Source organism: Peromyscus eremicus, chromosome 5, assembly GCF_949786415.1.
Source record: "Peromyscus eremicus chromosome 5, PerEre_H2_v1, whole genome shotgun sequence".
NCBI classification, from domain to species: domain Eukaryota; kingdom Metazoa; phylum Chordata; class Mammalia; order Rodentia; family Cricetidae; genus Peromyscus; species Peromyscus eremicus.
Genome location: NC_081420.1, coordinates 61897617 through 61915201, shown reverse-complemented (window position 1 = coordinate 61915201; position 17585 = coordinate 61897617). Strand labels below are relative to the sequence as shown.

Genomic DNA, 17585 nt, shown 5'->3' with positions numbered 1-17585 from the left:
CAACACAATAAATATATAAATAAAAAACTTACCACCCTGCCTAAAACCCACCAAGGCCCCCTTGCCAAAAAAGGGGCACAGTTCAATTTCTTAGGACACTAATAAAATATTAAGAACCCATGTATGTCACAGATATGTTGGGTGCCAGGTGGTCTTGTTTGTTACATGTACCATCTTAATTAACTCCTTGAAAATTCCTCCAGGGTGTGTATTACCATGTATGATCTGGATTCTGTGGAGGATGCCCAAGGGGTACAGGCATTTACCTAGTCAGATAATGAGAGATGAAGCCAGGCCAGACTCCACTAATCCTCACCCTTTGCTTCTAGATTCATCTCTTGCCTGTCTACTTTTACTCTACGATACCAAGGAATATCAAGTGCCATGGTTCGTTTCTGGACATTCAGTGTTTAGACCTATTCTGGGCCCACATTTACTCATCCTGCTTGGAGCTCCTCACCTTCCTGTGGGCTGGGCAGCAACCTTCTAATCAAAAACCTGGCTTGGCACCAGATCTGGTTGGGCCTATTCTACTCTCCTGAAGTTCCTAAAAAGAGACTTTGACTTTTTTTTTTTTAAGAGAAACTAGCTTTCCCTGTCATGGAGGGGGAAGGAACCCAGGAGACTCCATCCCTCCCTGAGGATCTGTAGGCAGTAAATGGTTGCTAGAGGAGAGACATTTTTTCAGTGGTGTACCCCCCTGGTAAGGTACCCATGTAAATAACTCCTCATACATTTATGTAAGCAAACCTAACTAAACTTGTTAGGACTCTCTCTTCACACATATGCACAACACACACACACACACACACACACACACACACACACACACACACATGTGCATACCCACACATACATGCATATGTCTGTGTATGTGACAAGGATGTAGAAGGGGACCTTGTGGGGGATTAGTGGGAAGGGGACAAGAGAGGGTAGCAGAGTGAGTGTGATCAGAATACATTTCACACACATATGAAACACCATAATGAAACCTATTCTTATATATAATTAATATATGCTAGTAAAACTGTTTTTTTTTTTTTTTCCGGTTTTTCGAGGCAGGGTTTCTCTGTGTAGTTTTTGCGCCTTTCCTGGAACTCACTTGGTAGCCCAGGCTGGCCTCGAACTCACAGAGATCCGCCTGGCTCTGCCTCCCAAGTGCTGGGATTAAAGGCGTGCGCCACCACCGCCCGGCGTAAAACTGTTTTTAAAGGGCTGGAGAGATGGTTCAGTAGTTAAGAGCTCACATTGCTCCTGCAAAGGACCTAGCACTCAAATCAGGTGGTTCACAACTGCCTGTAATTCCAGCACCATGGGGATCTCATGTCCTCTTCTGGTTGCCATGGGCACCTGAACTCATACGCATCCACCCATATGCAGGTCCATACACATACACATAATTAACAACAATAGAGAGAGAGAGAGAGAGGGCAGACTTTAATCTGCCTTCTTCTCACTTCCTACAGGGTGGGGCTCAATTACTGGACAAGCTTGAGGAAGCCAGACACCACTTCTCTCTATACGATAATCTCAAAAGTCTGAGGCCTTTAAAGGCCTATGTATGGGAAGGAAGAAAACCCCTCCTGTACTGACATCATATACACCATTCTCTGAGGTTACTAAGAAAGATCTCGATGACTTACAATCAGAACTGTCCACCTTTCCCGGAAGTGCTTCCCTTGCTCCCCTACCCTCTGCGGCCGCCCTTCTTTATACAATGAAGAGCGTTCGCCGTGGAGCCAGACCTTTCTGGCTGGAGCCCTGGCTTTGCCATTAGCTGGCTGTGGTGTCTCTACTCAGTTCCATTTCCTTATCTCTGGAGTGAACAGAAAACCAACCTCCCAGGGTTACTGAGAGGAAAAAAAGAGTGAATACTTTAAAGCAATCGGCAGAGTTCCTGGAACACAGAGGAACTGCCACTGCTTCTAAGAGGGTCCCCTGAAGGGGGTTAACAGCTTGAAGGGGTGCTTTAGAAGATGACAGGCCAAACACAGAACAGTTTTCTGTGGTGCTTCTTCTTTTTTATTTTTTAAAGATTTATTTATTTATTATGTATACAGTGTTCTGTCTGCATGTATGACTGCAGGCCAGAAGAGGGCACTAGATCTCGTTACAGATGGTTGTGAGCCACCATGTGGTTGCTGGGAATTGAACTCAGGACCTCTGGAAGAGCAGTCGGTGCTCTTAACCTCTGAGCCATCTCTCCAGCCCTCTGTGGTGCTTCTTATGGGAACTTTCTCCTGAATAATTCAATGTTCTCTCTCTCTTTCTCTCTCTCTCTCTCTCTCTCTCTCTCTCTCTCTCTCTCTCTCTCTCTCTCTCTCTCTCTCTCTGTGTGTGTGTGTGTATGCTGGGGGATTAAATCCAAAGTCTTGTACATACTAGGCAAGGGATCTACAACTCAGCTACACCTCATTGCCTCTATGTTCATTATACTGGGTGCTCTAGTTTATGTATTAAATATGTTCAAAGGTGACTACTAAAAGTTCAGTCCTTAGCTTGTCATTCTTGGGAGGTGGTGAAAATCTTTATGAGGGAGGGCTTCCTGGAAGAGCTTTAGGTCATGGGGTCCCTTGAATGGAACTATGGCAAACTGATCTCTTTATCTTGTTTCCTGACTACCATGAGGTGGGTTTCTTGATCCACCATGGATCCCCTCTGCTTGCCAAAGGCTCCACAATAACAGCACCAGCTGAAACCTTCAAAATGTGAGCCAAAAAGAAAACTGTTGTCTTTTTAAGTTCACCAGCTCAGGTATTTTGTTATAGTAACAGAAATCTGACTAACCCACTAAATATCTTTTTCTACTCTTGGGTACTTGTTTCAAAGTGGATGCTCATGGGTCTGTAACAAACAGACATTTGCTCTGCCTAGATGTTGTGTGACTCTCTTTTATGTACACTAGCTCTGCTATGTCTTACCTTAACTTAGTAAATTAGAACTGCTACTGTTAAAAGTGAGAAAGCTGAGACTTAGCAAGCCAAGTGTAAACCTAAGTCACACTTAGTTGTCAGTGAATTTGGGTTCTGTGGCAGTTTGAATATATTTGGCCCCCATAATCTCATAGGGATCAGCGCTATTAGGAGGTGTGTCCTTGTTGGAGTAGGTGTGGCCTTATTGGAGGAAGCGTGTCTCTGTGGGGGTGGGCTTTGAAGTCTCCTATGCTCAAGCTACACCCAGTGATCGAGTCCACTTCCTGTTGCCTCTGAGTCAAGATGTAGGATTCATGGCTCCAGCGTGACATTGGCCTGAATGCCACCATGCTCCCCATTCTGATGACTGAACCTCTGAAGCTGTAAGTGAACCACCTCAGTTAAATGCTTTTATTTGTAAGAGTTGCTGTGGTCATGGTGTCTCTTCAGAGCAATAAAAAAAAAAAAAACAACTAAGACAGGTTCCAACCTCATGACATAAACACAACACTGATAGTGTGTGGATTGCCATAAAGCATCAGTGAGTCCCTTTAGAGTTAAAGAAACACTAATTGAAAAAAATCACCTGAAAAAGAATATATATATATATATATATATATATATATATATATATATATATATATATATATATATATATTACTGCCAAGGAGTCAATCTTAATGTCTCATTGGGTGTTCTCCTCAGACCCATCTGTAAGATGAAAAGCGACCTGCTATCTTACAGACACTTAACTTCTGAGTGTATTCCAAATCTGCATCCTGAGGGCACCAAAAAGTACAGACACTGGCTTAGGAGATGAGGAAAGCCCCTGCCAGGATGAGGTGAAGCGACCACCCAAAGGTTTTCATGAATAAGTGGAGCCAGGGAAAAGTCGACTCTGGAGGGTGTGGGATGGCATGGTCTTCCCAAAGGTGATCTTTCTTACCATGGATGCCGAGCGGCCTGCTCACATGTGTATCTTTTATTTGGGTCTTTCTCCATCAGATTCCGAATGAAGTCTTTTGCTGTTCAAAAAGAAAGCATAGCGAACAAAGTCACTTTGAGGGTTGAAATGCGATGACAGGATACCCTTGTGTTTTAAATATGTGTACCATTAAAAATGTGAGACCAGCTTCTTACCTTCGCTGTTGTCCCTTGAGCCCAAAGGACACCAGTGTTTATAGATAAAAGCAGAAGCATGGCTGGCACTCCAAGAGAGAGCCAGTGAATGAAAAGGTGACAGAGCCAGGCTGGGACCCTGACTTCCAGCTCGAAGTTCTTTTTTTGATAGCTACTAATGATGCCTTTGGTCTAGAGAATAAAGGGAATAATCTTCATAGTCATACGCTCTTCAGTTCACCATTGCCTTAGAGACATGCTTTGGGGATGTCCCCTGAATGTGTTATAGATATTACTGGTTCTCCTAAACCCACTGAAAAGCTAACTGCAAAGCCAACAGGTCGTGGGGGGCAGGTGTGGGGGGACACCCCAGAGGAGCATCTGCATCGCACTTGAGCTGTTACTACTCAGTGAATGAGATGTTACCAAGATGCAGCAAGATGTATCTTGGTGTGGTAGAGGGGGCTTGTCACCATGGACAGGGCAAAGCTCAGAGTAGGACTCTGAGACTGGGAGAAGGGGCGCATAGAACCCAAAGCTAATACTGTATGCCAGCTTGGAATCCGTTGCCCTACAGGGCACAGCGGCTTGCTGTCCACAGATCTGAACTTCCGGAGGAAGCCCCTGGCTTCTGAGCTCTGAAGTCCAGTATTCCCTGTGAGGTCTGTTTTAGCAACTTAAGGTGGTTGAGGCTGGTCGAGGAAACAGGCAAGGGGCTCCCAATTAGGAGTAAATAACATAAATAATAAAAATGATCCAGCTGTGTGAGCAGCTCAACAGAGAGTGCCGTTCACCTCCCTTCTTCCTTCTATGGTTCTGCCCCTCTTCACCTGGGCTTGTTTTTGCTCTTTACCCTCTGGAAAGGACGATGAGCTTCTCTGGGAGGATTTCAGTGTGGTGTACTGTGGCTCAAACACGGGCTCCAGACAATAAAATCATGACCTCAGCCCAGAAACCTCCATCACACAAACCATGACTGCTCAATGCAAGCACTTCTTGCTGAGGATATGTGACTTCACAAATACAATCTTGTCATAAAAGGCGGGCTTCGGGAAAATGGGGGTTTCAGATCCCAGTTCTGCTCTGTATTGATTCCATAAACTAGGCCAGGTTATTTTACCCCCTGGGGCTTCAGCCTCATCACCAGTCACACATGGATAATATACCCACACATCTAGTGGGTCATCCTGAGGACTGGGTGAGTTAGCGCATGTCCACAACTTCTAGCACTCAGCACCTAGTTGGTATTCATCAAATCCTAGATGATAGCATTTCATTTCTAGAGCACCCATATCACGGAAAGGTAGATGAGCAAGTTTGCATCCCTTGGCCAGGGTTATATATCTCAAGCCTGTTCTCCAAGTCAAACCCAAAGACGTAGCTCATAAAGCTTTCTCAGGGGCAACCATAGACTGAATGCTGGTGTACAACACAATTCCTTTGAGATCCTAATTCCCATGATGAAGGCCTCTGAAGTGGCCCTTTGGGAGGTTATCAGGACACGCAGGCAGGGCTTTCAGGAAAGACATCAGTGTTCTCATGAAAGAGACCCAGAAAACCTTGTCCTACCCCCTTGTGTGCAAACACACCAAGAAGACAGTTGCCTATGAATTAGGAAGCAGGGTCTCATCAGATGCCCAGTGTTACTTCCTCCTTCAGAATTGTGCAAAATAAATGTTTGGTATTTAGGCCACACAGACTGTGGTATTGTGTTGCAGAAACCCCAGTAGAAGACAGAAGTCTTAGGACCAGTCTGAGCCCCAGGGTCCTTGGGCTTCTATGTTAGGTCATCTGGATGTAAATGGCATGAGAGACCCACCAGAGTCGGAGATGTCATCCCAGTAGGGGGAATCAAACTCATATTCTGCCTTGAGGATCTGTTCAAACAGCTTCGAGTCATTCTCATCGTAAAAAGGAGGGTAGCCACAGAGCCTGCAAGACAAGAGGGAGTAAGATTTGAGTGTATGCACAGCCACTGTGCTGGATTTATCCTTTGCCTGGAAGGAAGACACATGATCTGTTCATCACATTAAGGGACCCCCACACTCAGTGAGCTGAAGTCCAGTCTCAGTGAAGGAAACATACCGTCAATACATGAACATGCCACAGAAGTGAAAATGTGACTCCCTAAGCAGCAAAAAGGTTAACTCCATCATGACCAGAGGCAAATACACACATTCATAATTCCACCATATCTCTTTCTTTTATGTCTTTATTAGTGTGTGTATAGGATGTGTAGGATGTGTTTGTCAGGGCGCACATTGCCACAGTGAATGAGTGTGGTAGTTAGAAGACACTTTAGTGTCGCTTCTTGCCTGCCAGCTTTCTATGGTTTCTGGGGATTGAAGTAAGGTCACCAGGCTTGCACAGCAAACACTTCTATTCACTGAGCTACCCTGCCACCCCATAATATTTTACATGGCATTAACTAGAATCCCATGAACTCTAGAAAATCACCATGCAATCTCCCATGTGTGAATATTATTTATCATATCTATAACACTGTCCCCCAACTAACAGGCTGGTAAAAGGAACAAATAAAATGCATACTTGACCATCTTTCTGGACCCTTCGGGTTCATTCTATTTAGGAACTTGCTAAGGAAGAAGAGGGAATTTTACAGTCCGGATACCAAGTTGCTAGGACTCACCCTGGCCTGTGCGTTATTGTTCCACCAAGGAAGAATCAGAAGAGGATCAGAAATGCTGCCAGTTTTCTCCATTATAAGCAACAGACATCCACAGGAGGCAGCTCAAGTTACCACACTGTAGAATCACAACACCCCAGCCAAGGTGCCATTGGACCACTCCAAAGACAACTTCTCAACGGTCCAATTAGGATGTTGCTAGAAACAAGTTAGAACTCTGGAGAGACCAAAGGGTCATCTGGCCACCATGGCAAGAGCAGACATGTCAATTAGATTCAACCACCACAAGTCAGTCAATGACACTGTGGATTCTAGGGCTGGGCATGTAGCATATACAGAGGTAGAACATATGCTTAGCAACTGAGAGAGTAATAAATAAAATAAACATAAATCAAAATAAGAAAGTCATGGTTTCTTTTTCCAGTTCTGCTCTCAATTTCAATGTCACCTTTACTGTTAGGCCACTAATGTATTCCAGGGATCAAAATTTCATCTAATATATAGGTGGTCAGAGTAGAAAATTCCATGTATATATTGGTTTTAAGCTATATGATTCTGTGATACCTCTCCTGTATCTTTTTTCAATCAGCTAAAATACTTAGGAAAAGACCACAACATGCCTGGGGCCCACGTAGGGCTGGGTTGAAGGGACCACGTAACCGGAAAGGGTGGGGTCAAGGCAGTAAGTGACCCCAGAGCAGAAGATGTTAGTGCTTGACTCTAGAAGCCCAAGAACAAACTTCTATGTTGCTGATCTGGCTCCTGGGGCCAGAATGTGGCAGCCACAGTGGGAGGCCTGACCCCAAACTGAGGCCTGACCCCAAGCCAAGCCCCGATCTTCCCACAGAGTTCGATATTGTTCCAAACACAGCAACAGCCTAGAGAGCAGTTTAATGAGAACAAATGAACAGGAATCCACAGGCGGTAGGTCTGTAGGGATTTGCTGTTGGTTCCTAATAAACACAATCGAGGTCCAGGCATCTCTCATTTGTCCCGCCTCCAGGGGCACAGCTGGCTGCAGAAAGAGTAGGTGACGACAGTGGTCAAGGCCAGGAGACACTCTGTGGGCGGCGAGGATTCTATGTCACCTAACTCACCAGTGTGGTTTAGAGGCTGAATGATGATGCCTGGAAAATTTCATTTGTAAAGATCTGCTGTGGTGGGCAAAATGAAACAGCCAGTGATCCGGAAACCACCAAGCGCATACTTCACTACCCAAGGAAACCCTGGGGCCGCCGAGAGAGGGATATGTAAATTTTGCCCATAATGAGGATTTGGGCAAAATAAAATGCGTGCATTAGGGAAAGCCGACAGAGCAAAATGTTAGTTTGTCTTGGAAAAAAACCCCACATGTTAGATATGTGAGCTCTTTGTTTGTTAACAGCTAAGTGTGTTTTGCTTTATGGTTTGGCTTTCTTCTCGAGGGAAAAATGTTAAAAATTTTCAAGAAGGATTTCTTCTTGTGCCAATTTTCTTAATGTATATTCCAATTTCTTTTCATCTAAGCTCTTTCTCCCCCTTTTCTCTTTTTACACAGAGGACTGTGCGTGCAGGTGTTCTGAGGGCCAGAGAGAAGGAATTCAATCTATCTTGGGGCCTGAGTTAAAATTAAGAAAGAGATGATTGGGGACGCGGCTCAGTGAGTACAGTGCTTGCCGTGGAAGTGTGATGGCCTGAGTTTGAACCCCCAGAACCCACATAAAATTCGGACAGGCAGCTGCCTGCCTGCATCCCAGCACTCCTGTGGAGACCTGCCAGAGGCTCCATGGCTGTCACTCCTCCCAGATGTCTCCCATCAGGCCTTTCAGAGCTGCTCTACCTTGTCCCTGGACACTGGCCCGTGTAGACATGTGAATGAAGATGGGCAGCATTATCGACCTCAGTGGGGTGCTGGTGGATGAGGACCACAGTAGGGCTGCTGAAGGAGGGGGGAATCAAAGATAGGGGTCTACTGCCCTGGGCCTCTCTAATTTGGCTCTTGGGTTTGTGCTCCTGGAAGGAAGGCTGTTTCTCTCCTCCTGAGGACAGATTCTATTAGGTTCTTGCCCCAACTTTGGCAACCCATGCTTCTCTCCCCTCATCTCTCTATGTCTAGGGGTGTTTATAGCCCAGTAGTAACCAAGTCCAGAATTATAAGCATCACAGGATTTATGTGGTCTTATCACACCACCCCTGAATATAGTCCTTATATCATCTCCATTTTATTTATTTACTTTGAACTGAGAATCGAATCCAGGGCCTTGCGCTTGCTAGGCAAGCGCTCTACCACTGAGCTAAATCCCCAACCCCTTATCTCCATTTTAAAGCAAACTGATCAATAGTACCCAAGGTCAGGACTCAAGCTTAAGCCCTCTGACTCCAGGTCTATGTTCTTTACTCTAGGGCTCAACTGATAAAGGAGATAAAGGAGAAGACTTGAGAACCGAACCTCTCTCTTCAGCCTTTGAACTCTGTGTAAGTGAGCTTGCCTGTACCTATCCAACACCTTCACCTAGAAGGAGAACTCCAGAATGTGATTCTACGTTTTCAATCCATGTCATTCATGGGGTATGTTCATCAAGATGCTTCAGGCTAGTTTCCAACATAGGAACACTTATTGTATCTGGGCCAATGTAATGTTGCACTCTTTATCTGGGCTCCCCCTTGCTCAGCTCTCCCAGACCCTTGGAAACTAGCTGGAGTGAAAGATTCAGACCTGACCTCTCTCTCTGGCAGGTACTCCATCACATTCATCTGCTGCAGTTGGCAGGGTTCCACCATGTCATATCCTCCCTGGGCACAGCTCTGACCTGTTCATATGCACCTAGGGCAGGACCTCATCCTTGCTTCTGGATTGTCAGGGTCTGGGCCAGGATCTACCTGGAGGGTGTTCTAGGTAGATGCCCAGGCATACACACATGCGTGGAAGAAGGAGCTGCCTTGTTGACTGCTGAGCCCCCATGGCTGAGCTCAGAAGCAGAGATAAAGGCTCAGGATACACGAGCATTCACTGGTGCCCTATCCCAGAAGAACTAGGGAGATCCCAAAATACCAACCAACGTGACACTTCCTGTATACTCCACTTTCAGGAGGCGGTGGAACAGCAACACTCCAAGCTATTCAGACATTCTGGAAGAACCTAGTGCACAAGCCCACCTCTGAGGGCAAATCTTTGTGGAGAAAATAAGGTATGGTTTGGGTTTTCCAAATGGCACTCCTGGCCATAGATCCCTACTGCTAAGGTAGTTTTCCATGGAGAAGGATGTTAATATAAATGGATGTGAAAATCAGCAATGAATGGCCAGTGGGTGATCTGGCAGGGTGAAGTTTTTCTTGGAAACTGAAATGCTGCAATAACCGAAAAGCTCCTGTCAAGATGCCCGTGAGTTCCATGTGGTCATTACCCTTCATTAAGTTATGTTCTTTGGACTGTCTACCCTTGGTCATGGATCTGCATACCTGGAAAAAAAGAATGTTTGCCACAAGGATGCCCCAGTCATGACCAGTAGCTAATTCTTTGTTCTTTTGTTTCCACAATCCACCCGTGTTTTAGCCTACCTCTTGTGGCCACTGTTGTTCCACATACCTTTTGATACCAAAGACAGGAAGAAGTGGGGATCGGGAGTGGTGGGGGACAAGTACCAGCAGGCCTGGCAGCAGAGAGTGACGTAACATTTTTAATGTACTTTACATTCTTGTGGTGAGTACACTTTATGTGAGAGCCTCTCTCTTAGTATTTAAGGGAATAATACAGTTTTGTTGATTGTTGCTTTTTGGGTATGACAGTGTCTCCCTGTTGTGACTTGAATTTGAAATGTCCCCCAGAGTCTCATGTGCTTGAACAGTTGGTTCCCAGCTGGTGGCATCATTTTGGAAAGTTCTGGCATCCTTTATGGGACACAGCTTCATTGAGGGAAGTGGTCCACTGGGGTTGGGTCTTAAAGTTTTGTAGTCTAGCCCCATTTCCTCTGTGTTTTCTGCTTCCTGACTGCAATATAATATGACTACCTGCTCACTCCCCTGTCACCAATACCACCTCCAAATTGTTATCCCAAACAAACCATTTTTTTTAATTGCTTCTTGTCAGCTCTTTGGCCATAGCAACAAGAAGAGTGATTAATGCAGCCCCCTAAAGGCTCGTATGTCGGAGGCTTGTCTCTAAGATGGTGGTTCAGTTGACAGGTGGGTGGATCCTTAGGGTGTTCACTTCATCATAGGGCTTATTGATTGAGGAGTTCATAGCTGAATGGGTAACTAGGAGGTGGTCATCGGAAGCAGATCACTGGGGGTAACTTTCAAGGAACATCCTGTCCCCAGTCTGTCCTTATTTCCACTTCTGCTCCCCATTTCCCGTGAATGTTTCCAGAAGATTGCTTGGCCTCCCCCAGCATTCACATGTGTGGAGAGGGTACTAGAATTCAATAGGGACCTGAATAATGAGCAGAGAGGCTGTGGGCTGGGCAAGAAGAATAGGAAGCAGGGTTTATCTCACTGAATGTGCCAGTAGGTCCTCAACAAGAGCAAAAATGATCCCTCTTTGTCGAAGCATTCTGCATTTGCTGTTAGCATTGGTTGACCTCCTTTTCTTGCCTGCTGACCCATAGTGAACACAGGCTGTGGACACCTCTGTCCCCAGGCTCCCTTTCCTGTACCACTTCTACTTCTCCTCAGCAGAGGCTCCTCTGGGGTCAGGAGACACCAGACTATTGGTCAGGCAGTCCTCTGGCCATCACCAAATGCTCACTGAGTATCAACTATCCTCAGGCATGGGACAAGGCAGTCAGAGCACCTACGGATATGGTATTACACTATGGTTGGGGACAGGGGAACAGACGGTCAACATTAAACTCATCATAAAGATGAAGCTTTTATAAAAGCGAGACAGGAAAGGTTAACTTAGAGCTGGTCTAGAGAAGCTACATTTTAACCTTAATCTAGAATATTTTTTTTCCCTACCCCATTCTCTGTGCTGGGAATGACTTGCTAGGTTACAAAGCTCTAGGTATGTGGCCATTGTTTGATGATGTCTGTCCTGTCCCCAACCCCCAATACCCTGCAAGGTGCTGCATCTCTCTTTTGTGCTCATCCAGCTTCCCAGGCCCCTCTGTACAGCTCATGTGTTGGTTTGTGTCTGTGATTCATCACCTCTGTGTTAGACTCTGTGCTCCCTAAAGCTACCCAAAGCCCCCCAAAGGTGGCAATCATTTCACACTCAGTTTTGCAATCCTATGTAGCCTAGCACAAACTTCAGCAAAGGCTTGTTGGATGAATGGGTCCTTAAATGCCTTCACCATTCACAGACTACCTTCTTATCCTGCTCAATCCTCTCTACACATTTTCTACTAAGAGCCAGCTCAAATCTCAGCTCTTTTTTTGGGTCTTCTCAAGAAATTTGGAAAAATTATGTTTTGTCATTGTGGCTATAATGTTTAAAGTTTTCACCTTGCTGATAAGTTCCTAGAGGATAGATTCTATGTCCTAAATGTTATTTCTTTAGGGTTTGGAGAAAGGGTCCCACTATGGCCTTGAACTCATGATCCTCCAGCCTCATTCTCCTCAGTGCTGTGATTATAGTTGTGTGTCATTGTGACCTGCTCTTTGGTGTCCTTTGTTAATACTCAACGTGACTTAAGGAGTATTTCTTGATTGTTCTCTGATAAACAGAAAATGCTTTATTTGAAACACTTATGCTTATATGTACACGGGCAGGTATATGCACCTGTGCATGTTGTAACAGCATACACTTTAATAGATGGAAGAAATCAGTTGCACTAGGGTATAGGCCAATGGTAGAATACTTGCATATACCATAAATGAATCCTTGGGCTTGATTTTAGCACCCCAACCCTAAATAGGTTCGAACATTTTAAAATGAATATTTACTCCAAAAAAAGACAATTTCAACCATATTTTCCTCAAGTACAGTAATTTTTCACTTGTTTCATTTTTGTGGTAAAACATTCTAATGACCAATAGAATCTGCTATAAATGACATTCTCCAAGGCAAAGAGAATGAACATGGGAAACTTCAACAGATATCACCTGAGTTCCTATTCGCAGTGCCTGACAAAACCCTCCCTGCATCCATTTCCCTTTCTACCATCAGGAACTAACGATCCCACTGACCATAGAACTCACATGTCGAAGGTACTCCTCCTAGCTTGAGGCCTTGAGTCAAAAGCTTAAAGAAGTGGATGTCACAGTCACAGAATTTTATCCTGGGGTTCAGAACTCATTATTCCTCTCCAGGACACAGAGTCCTGAGTCCTAGAGAGAAGATAGTCTCAAGGCCACAGCTAGTGACAGATCTGAGCATGTGTGTGAGGATTTGGACTAGAAGAAAAAAGGCCATTTGGATCCAGTTCTACAGAGAGATATGGAGCAATGGCATTGTGCACAATGCTCAGACAGCAATAAATGAGACATAGCTGAGTCTTGCTTTCTAGAGTCCCCCAGTTGAGTCTCACTTAAAGGAGACAAACGGAACACTTAGTTTCCTATAACAAGTGAACTAATCATGGAGAGTATGTCTTTTAGAAGTTAGTAATAATAGCCATCATCTACTGATCATTTACCAAGTGTCAGGCATTGGGTTACACATTGGAACCTTTCTCAGTGCACCGTGATAAAAGTAACCTAAGGAAGGACGGATTCATCTCCGCTCCTGGTCTGAGAGTCCAGTTCATCACGGTGGGGAAGACATAGCAATAGGAATGCCAGGTGGATGGTTACATTGTATCTACAGTCAGGAAGCATAGAGACGTTGTGCTGCTCGGTTGATTTCCTCCTGTTTAGGCAGCTCGGAGGCCCAGCCCACAGAATGGTGTTACTTCCACTTAGGGCGAGTCCTTCCTTCTCAGTTAACCCTCTCAAACCTACCGTCACAGATACACCCAGAGATGAGATTCTGAGGTGCACAATGAAGATCAATGCTCATCTTATACATATTGCCTTCTTGGGTGGATATTTAAGGAGAAAAGGCTTTCAATCCTTAGTTTCCAGATGAGGAAGATAAATGCATGAATGGGCAACTTAAATGGCACAAAGGGAATTTTATTTAACTCTTTCTGTAAGTCCTTCTGAGTCAAATCATATTAACCTTTGGGTATCTGGTAATAAATGTCACTGTAAAGATGGGGGCATACCAATATGTTCTCTTTCTTAATCTGCCCATGAAGTCAGTGTCATGATTTTTGTGTGTGATAGGTTTGGAAACAGAACTAGAGATGAGGCCACATGACTGGCCAAAGAAATAAAGAACTTGCAGGTGTCTGTAGTTATGAAGTTAATGACTCATTGGTCTTCATCTGCCTTTCTTCAGGACAGATGGAGGGAAATGGCTAGGGACATTATCAGCCTATTTGTGGGTGAGCAGGATTATAGAGAAATGACCCTCTGTCTATCTTGATCCAAATTCTGATATAATTATGTCAGATCATCTGAGTTCAGTACAATGCTCCTCTGAAGAGCTGCAAGGCATCACAAAGAAGAAAAAGTCTCCTCGACAAGACCTCATGGACTCTGATGGGACGAGGCAGAAGTTCTGGGATGCCTTTTGGACAGTGTATTGGGGAACCGCGTGATACATACAGTCAACTTTCTAAGTGCATGTGAATGTGTTTCTGAGGGGCTGGAACTTACTTTGAATATTTTACATAAAATACCACACCAACAACCCAGACCTCCCTGCTTTGGTCTAACCAGAGTGGAAAGGCTCTGAGGAGAAGGAAATTATTTTCCAAGGAAGGGTTCATGCTATTCTATGAGTGCAGAGTCCAACTTTGCCACCGGAGTGATTGTACCGTATGATGCTGTAGCTTAGGTGCATGTATATACACAGCTTGGTTCCAGGGAGGTGTACTGAGAGGGGTGGGACCTTTTGGTGGTAGAACCTGGTGGGAGGTCTTTAGATCCTGCCCTTGTGATGAGTTCATGGGAACCCAGTCTCCTCTTCTCCCTTTTGCTCTCTGGCCATGAGATAAGCGGTTTATCTCACCATGTGACCAGAGGTCTAAAGCAGTGGATCCATTTGACACTGGGAGCCTCAGAATCGGAGCCATCAGGGAATATCACACAAGAGAGGGCAGAAAGACCATGAGAGCTCGAGGACAGGAAGAGCATTGTGCAGTGCTGTCTTGGGACTTTGTATGGCCGTTACACTCTGGATTCATAGCAGCTGTGGTTCCCTGTACAAGACCAAGCCAGTCAAAATTCCTGCATGGAAATGGGGGCCTTGGAAGCTGTCAGCAGTTAATGGCTGCTGGGACAGGGGGAGTCATCTTTCTTCGGCAGTGTGGCCACTGGTAGGTCGCCCACACTTCACGGGACAGCCCCATAGTGATGCACGTATGGGCGGCACTAATTGAACTCCATGGTTTATTTTCTTTTAGAAATGGAAGAGGACATGAAGTGGGTAGGGGGATGGGCTGAGGAGTCATCCAGACATGGATATAATCAGAATATTTTGTATCCATGCATACAGATCTCAAAGAAAGAATAAAAAGTCTTATCAAAAATGACTGAAACCACAAACTCCCCCATGTATCTGCAAACCAGATAAGCCACATAAGGCCAGCTCAGGCTCACTGTGCCTCTGAAAAACTATAGCAGCATCAACCATATCTGAGCATCCTTTGGACTCTGAGTCCTGCTAGTACACAGAGACCACTGCTTGTCTTTCTGTCCTGACCGACCAACCCTTGGCAGACACTCAACAAGCTTTATTGAATGGATGTGGGGGCAGGCATTAAGGAATATGGGTTTAATTCATCTTACTCTGGATATAATAGATTTTCAAAACAATTAAATGAAACAAAGCTTTTTGGAAAGCAAATAAATCTTTTGTACTTATTCCCAGTGCCCATCGGTGAGCAGAAAGGGGTTGAACACATTATCTGGTTTTAGACCAGAAGGGCAATGAGGCTTGAATCATGACAATATGCAACCCAGTTCTGTAAGCATGTGTTTGAGCATGTGCAGTCCTCATATCTTCTTCCTCATAGACTGAGAAAAGAGCAGGGGGGAGAAAGCAGGAAAGGCTCTCATCATACGGTCATGTGCAGGGACTCTGGCATGTGCTCCTGATGAGCACACACTGGTCAATGTCCTCTTGTCATCCCCTGAGGTTTGAATAATGATTGGGAAATTGAGAATGGGTAAGCAGATCAGGGAAAGATTTGGGGCAGAAAGGAAAAGGGAAAAGGATGCACGCTCCTTAAGGTCCTGCAAAGCTGGAACTGAAGACCAGGGCTTGCAGAAGAGAGGAAGAGGAAGAGAGGAAGAACAAACGCTATGAGCATCTTAATCCATCTGGGTTCAACTTTTTTAATCTTACATTAGTCACATGGCTACCATCTGGAGGAAGTCAGAAGAATTAGCAAAATGGCCTGGAGACTCCTCTAAATTCACGCTAGCTGTGCACTGGGCACAGCAATGGGCACAATATGGACAAAGGAGAGTGAGGAGAGCTCCCATGGCCAGGAACACTGGGTTAGGGACTGTGGTGCAACTTTTGACAATGAAAATTAGTTCTCATAAGAAATATTCTTCAGATCCAAGCACTGACAGGTGCAGACAATCCAGTGTGGAGGTGATTAACTTCCAGTGCCAACCAAGGATGCTGCAGCCCAGGAAGAATTCCAAACTAGAGTTGTGCATCTAGATGGGCTGGATTCTTCCTGCTATTCTGGCTCCCTTCCTCCTTCCTCCATTTTTTCCTCCTCTCCTCTCTTTCCCTCTCCTTTCTTTCCTGACTGTCTCCTAGTCTCGCCCTGCCCCCACTCTCTGCTCCTTCGACTTCTGATGATAGGCAGACAGGCATCTATGCAGATCAGCAGTCCCATCTGGGGGATGTGTGGGGTTCTGCCTTCCACGGCCCATGGGCTCTTGATGTACATCCCACTATGTCCTGAAGCCACTCCAAGCTCTCACAATGCACTTTGTGGCTGACTCGGATGCAGTTCTAGTCTCCTACCACATGGCCAAGAGACAAGAATCGCACTGTGTTATTTGGAGTTGTATCACAAGCTCCCACATCCCTCCACCAGCATTTTGCTGATGTGATGGTGTGAGCTGATGTCTCTCCCTCTCCGACCTCTACGACACTACCCTCAGTCACAAACACTGCTTAGCACTTGCCACCCTGTCACCTCATAGCAGAATGACATTTTCCTCTCTGTGTACTGGTTTCATTCATTTCTCCCTAAATGCACCACCCCTTTCCTGCTTCTATATGTCCCCAAATAAATGTTTCAAAATGCAAGGAGACCTCTTTTGACACTTCTGAGTGTTTAGTATTGTGCTAAAGGAATTAATTCAGTGGTCAAATTTCATTTTGTTTTGTATATGTGCACATGCATGGTACAGTTTTATGTGGGTTCATGTGTGAGGGAATGTGTGCAGGCATGCATGCGTGTGTGTGTGTGTGTGTGTGTGTGTGTATGTGTGTGTGTGTGTGTGTGTGTGTGTGTGTGTGTGAGAGAGAGAGAGAGAGAGAGAGAGAGAGAGAGAATGTGTGTGTTTTCAGGGGACCTAATTTAGGTCTATAGCTCCCTCAGCCTACAGAGTATATTCTTCTTCTTCAAGTTTTGGATCTCTATAGTTGGAAGCTAGCTCAACTTTTTAAAACTGTGTTTTAAATTATGTTCCTAATTGAATGATATATCTTTTCTCAAACATAGGAAGCCCCCTCCCTTTTAGCAAGGATGGGATAGAGTGGGGTGAAGTTGAGAAAGGACCTCAGGATGTAGCTGAGGCTGACCTCAAGCCTGTAATCCTCCTACCTCAGCCTCCCAAGTCCTGGAATAACTGTCATATGCCACCATGCTCCTCTATCAGATTGTCAGGAAACTGAACCTTGAGGGATAAACTATCAATCTATGTGGTGAGGTTGGACATCCTATTTAAAGACAGAGCCTAGAATAGCTCTT

The 17585-nt window shown here is 45.1% G+C and overlaps 1 protein-coding gene across 2 annotated transcripts in view; it reads right to left on the bottom strand.

The window, feature by feature from the left end:
* Camk1d (calcium/calmodulin dependent protein kinase ID) overlaps positions 1 to 17585 on the bottom strand; it is a 415689-nt gene that overhangs the window by 15124 nt on the left and 382980 nt on the right. For both annotated transcript variants that reach the window (XM_059263561.1, XM_059263562.1), the window contains exons 7-8: positions 5851 to 5963; positions 3859 to 3937 (exon numbers count right to left, since the gene is read on the bottom strand). In XM_059263561.1, the coding sequence (XP_059119544.1) occupies positions 3859 to 3937; positions 5851 to 5963 (192 nt within the window). The remainder of the gene's footprint in view (positions 1 to 3858; positions 3938 to 5850; positions 5964 to 17585) is intronic.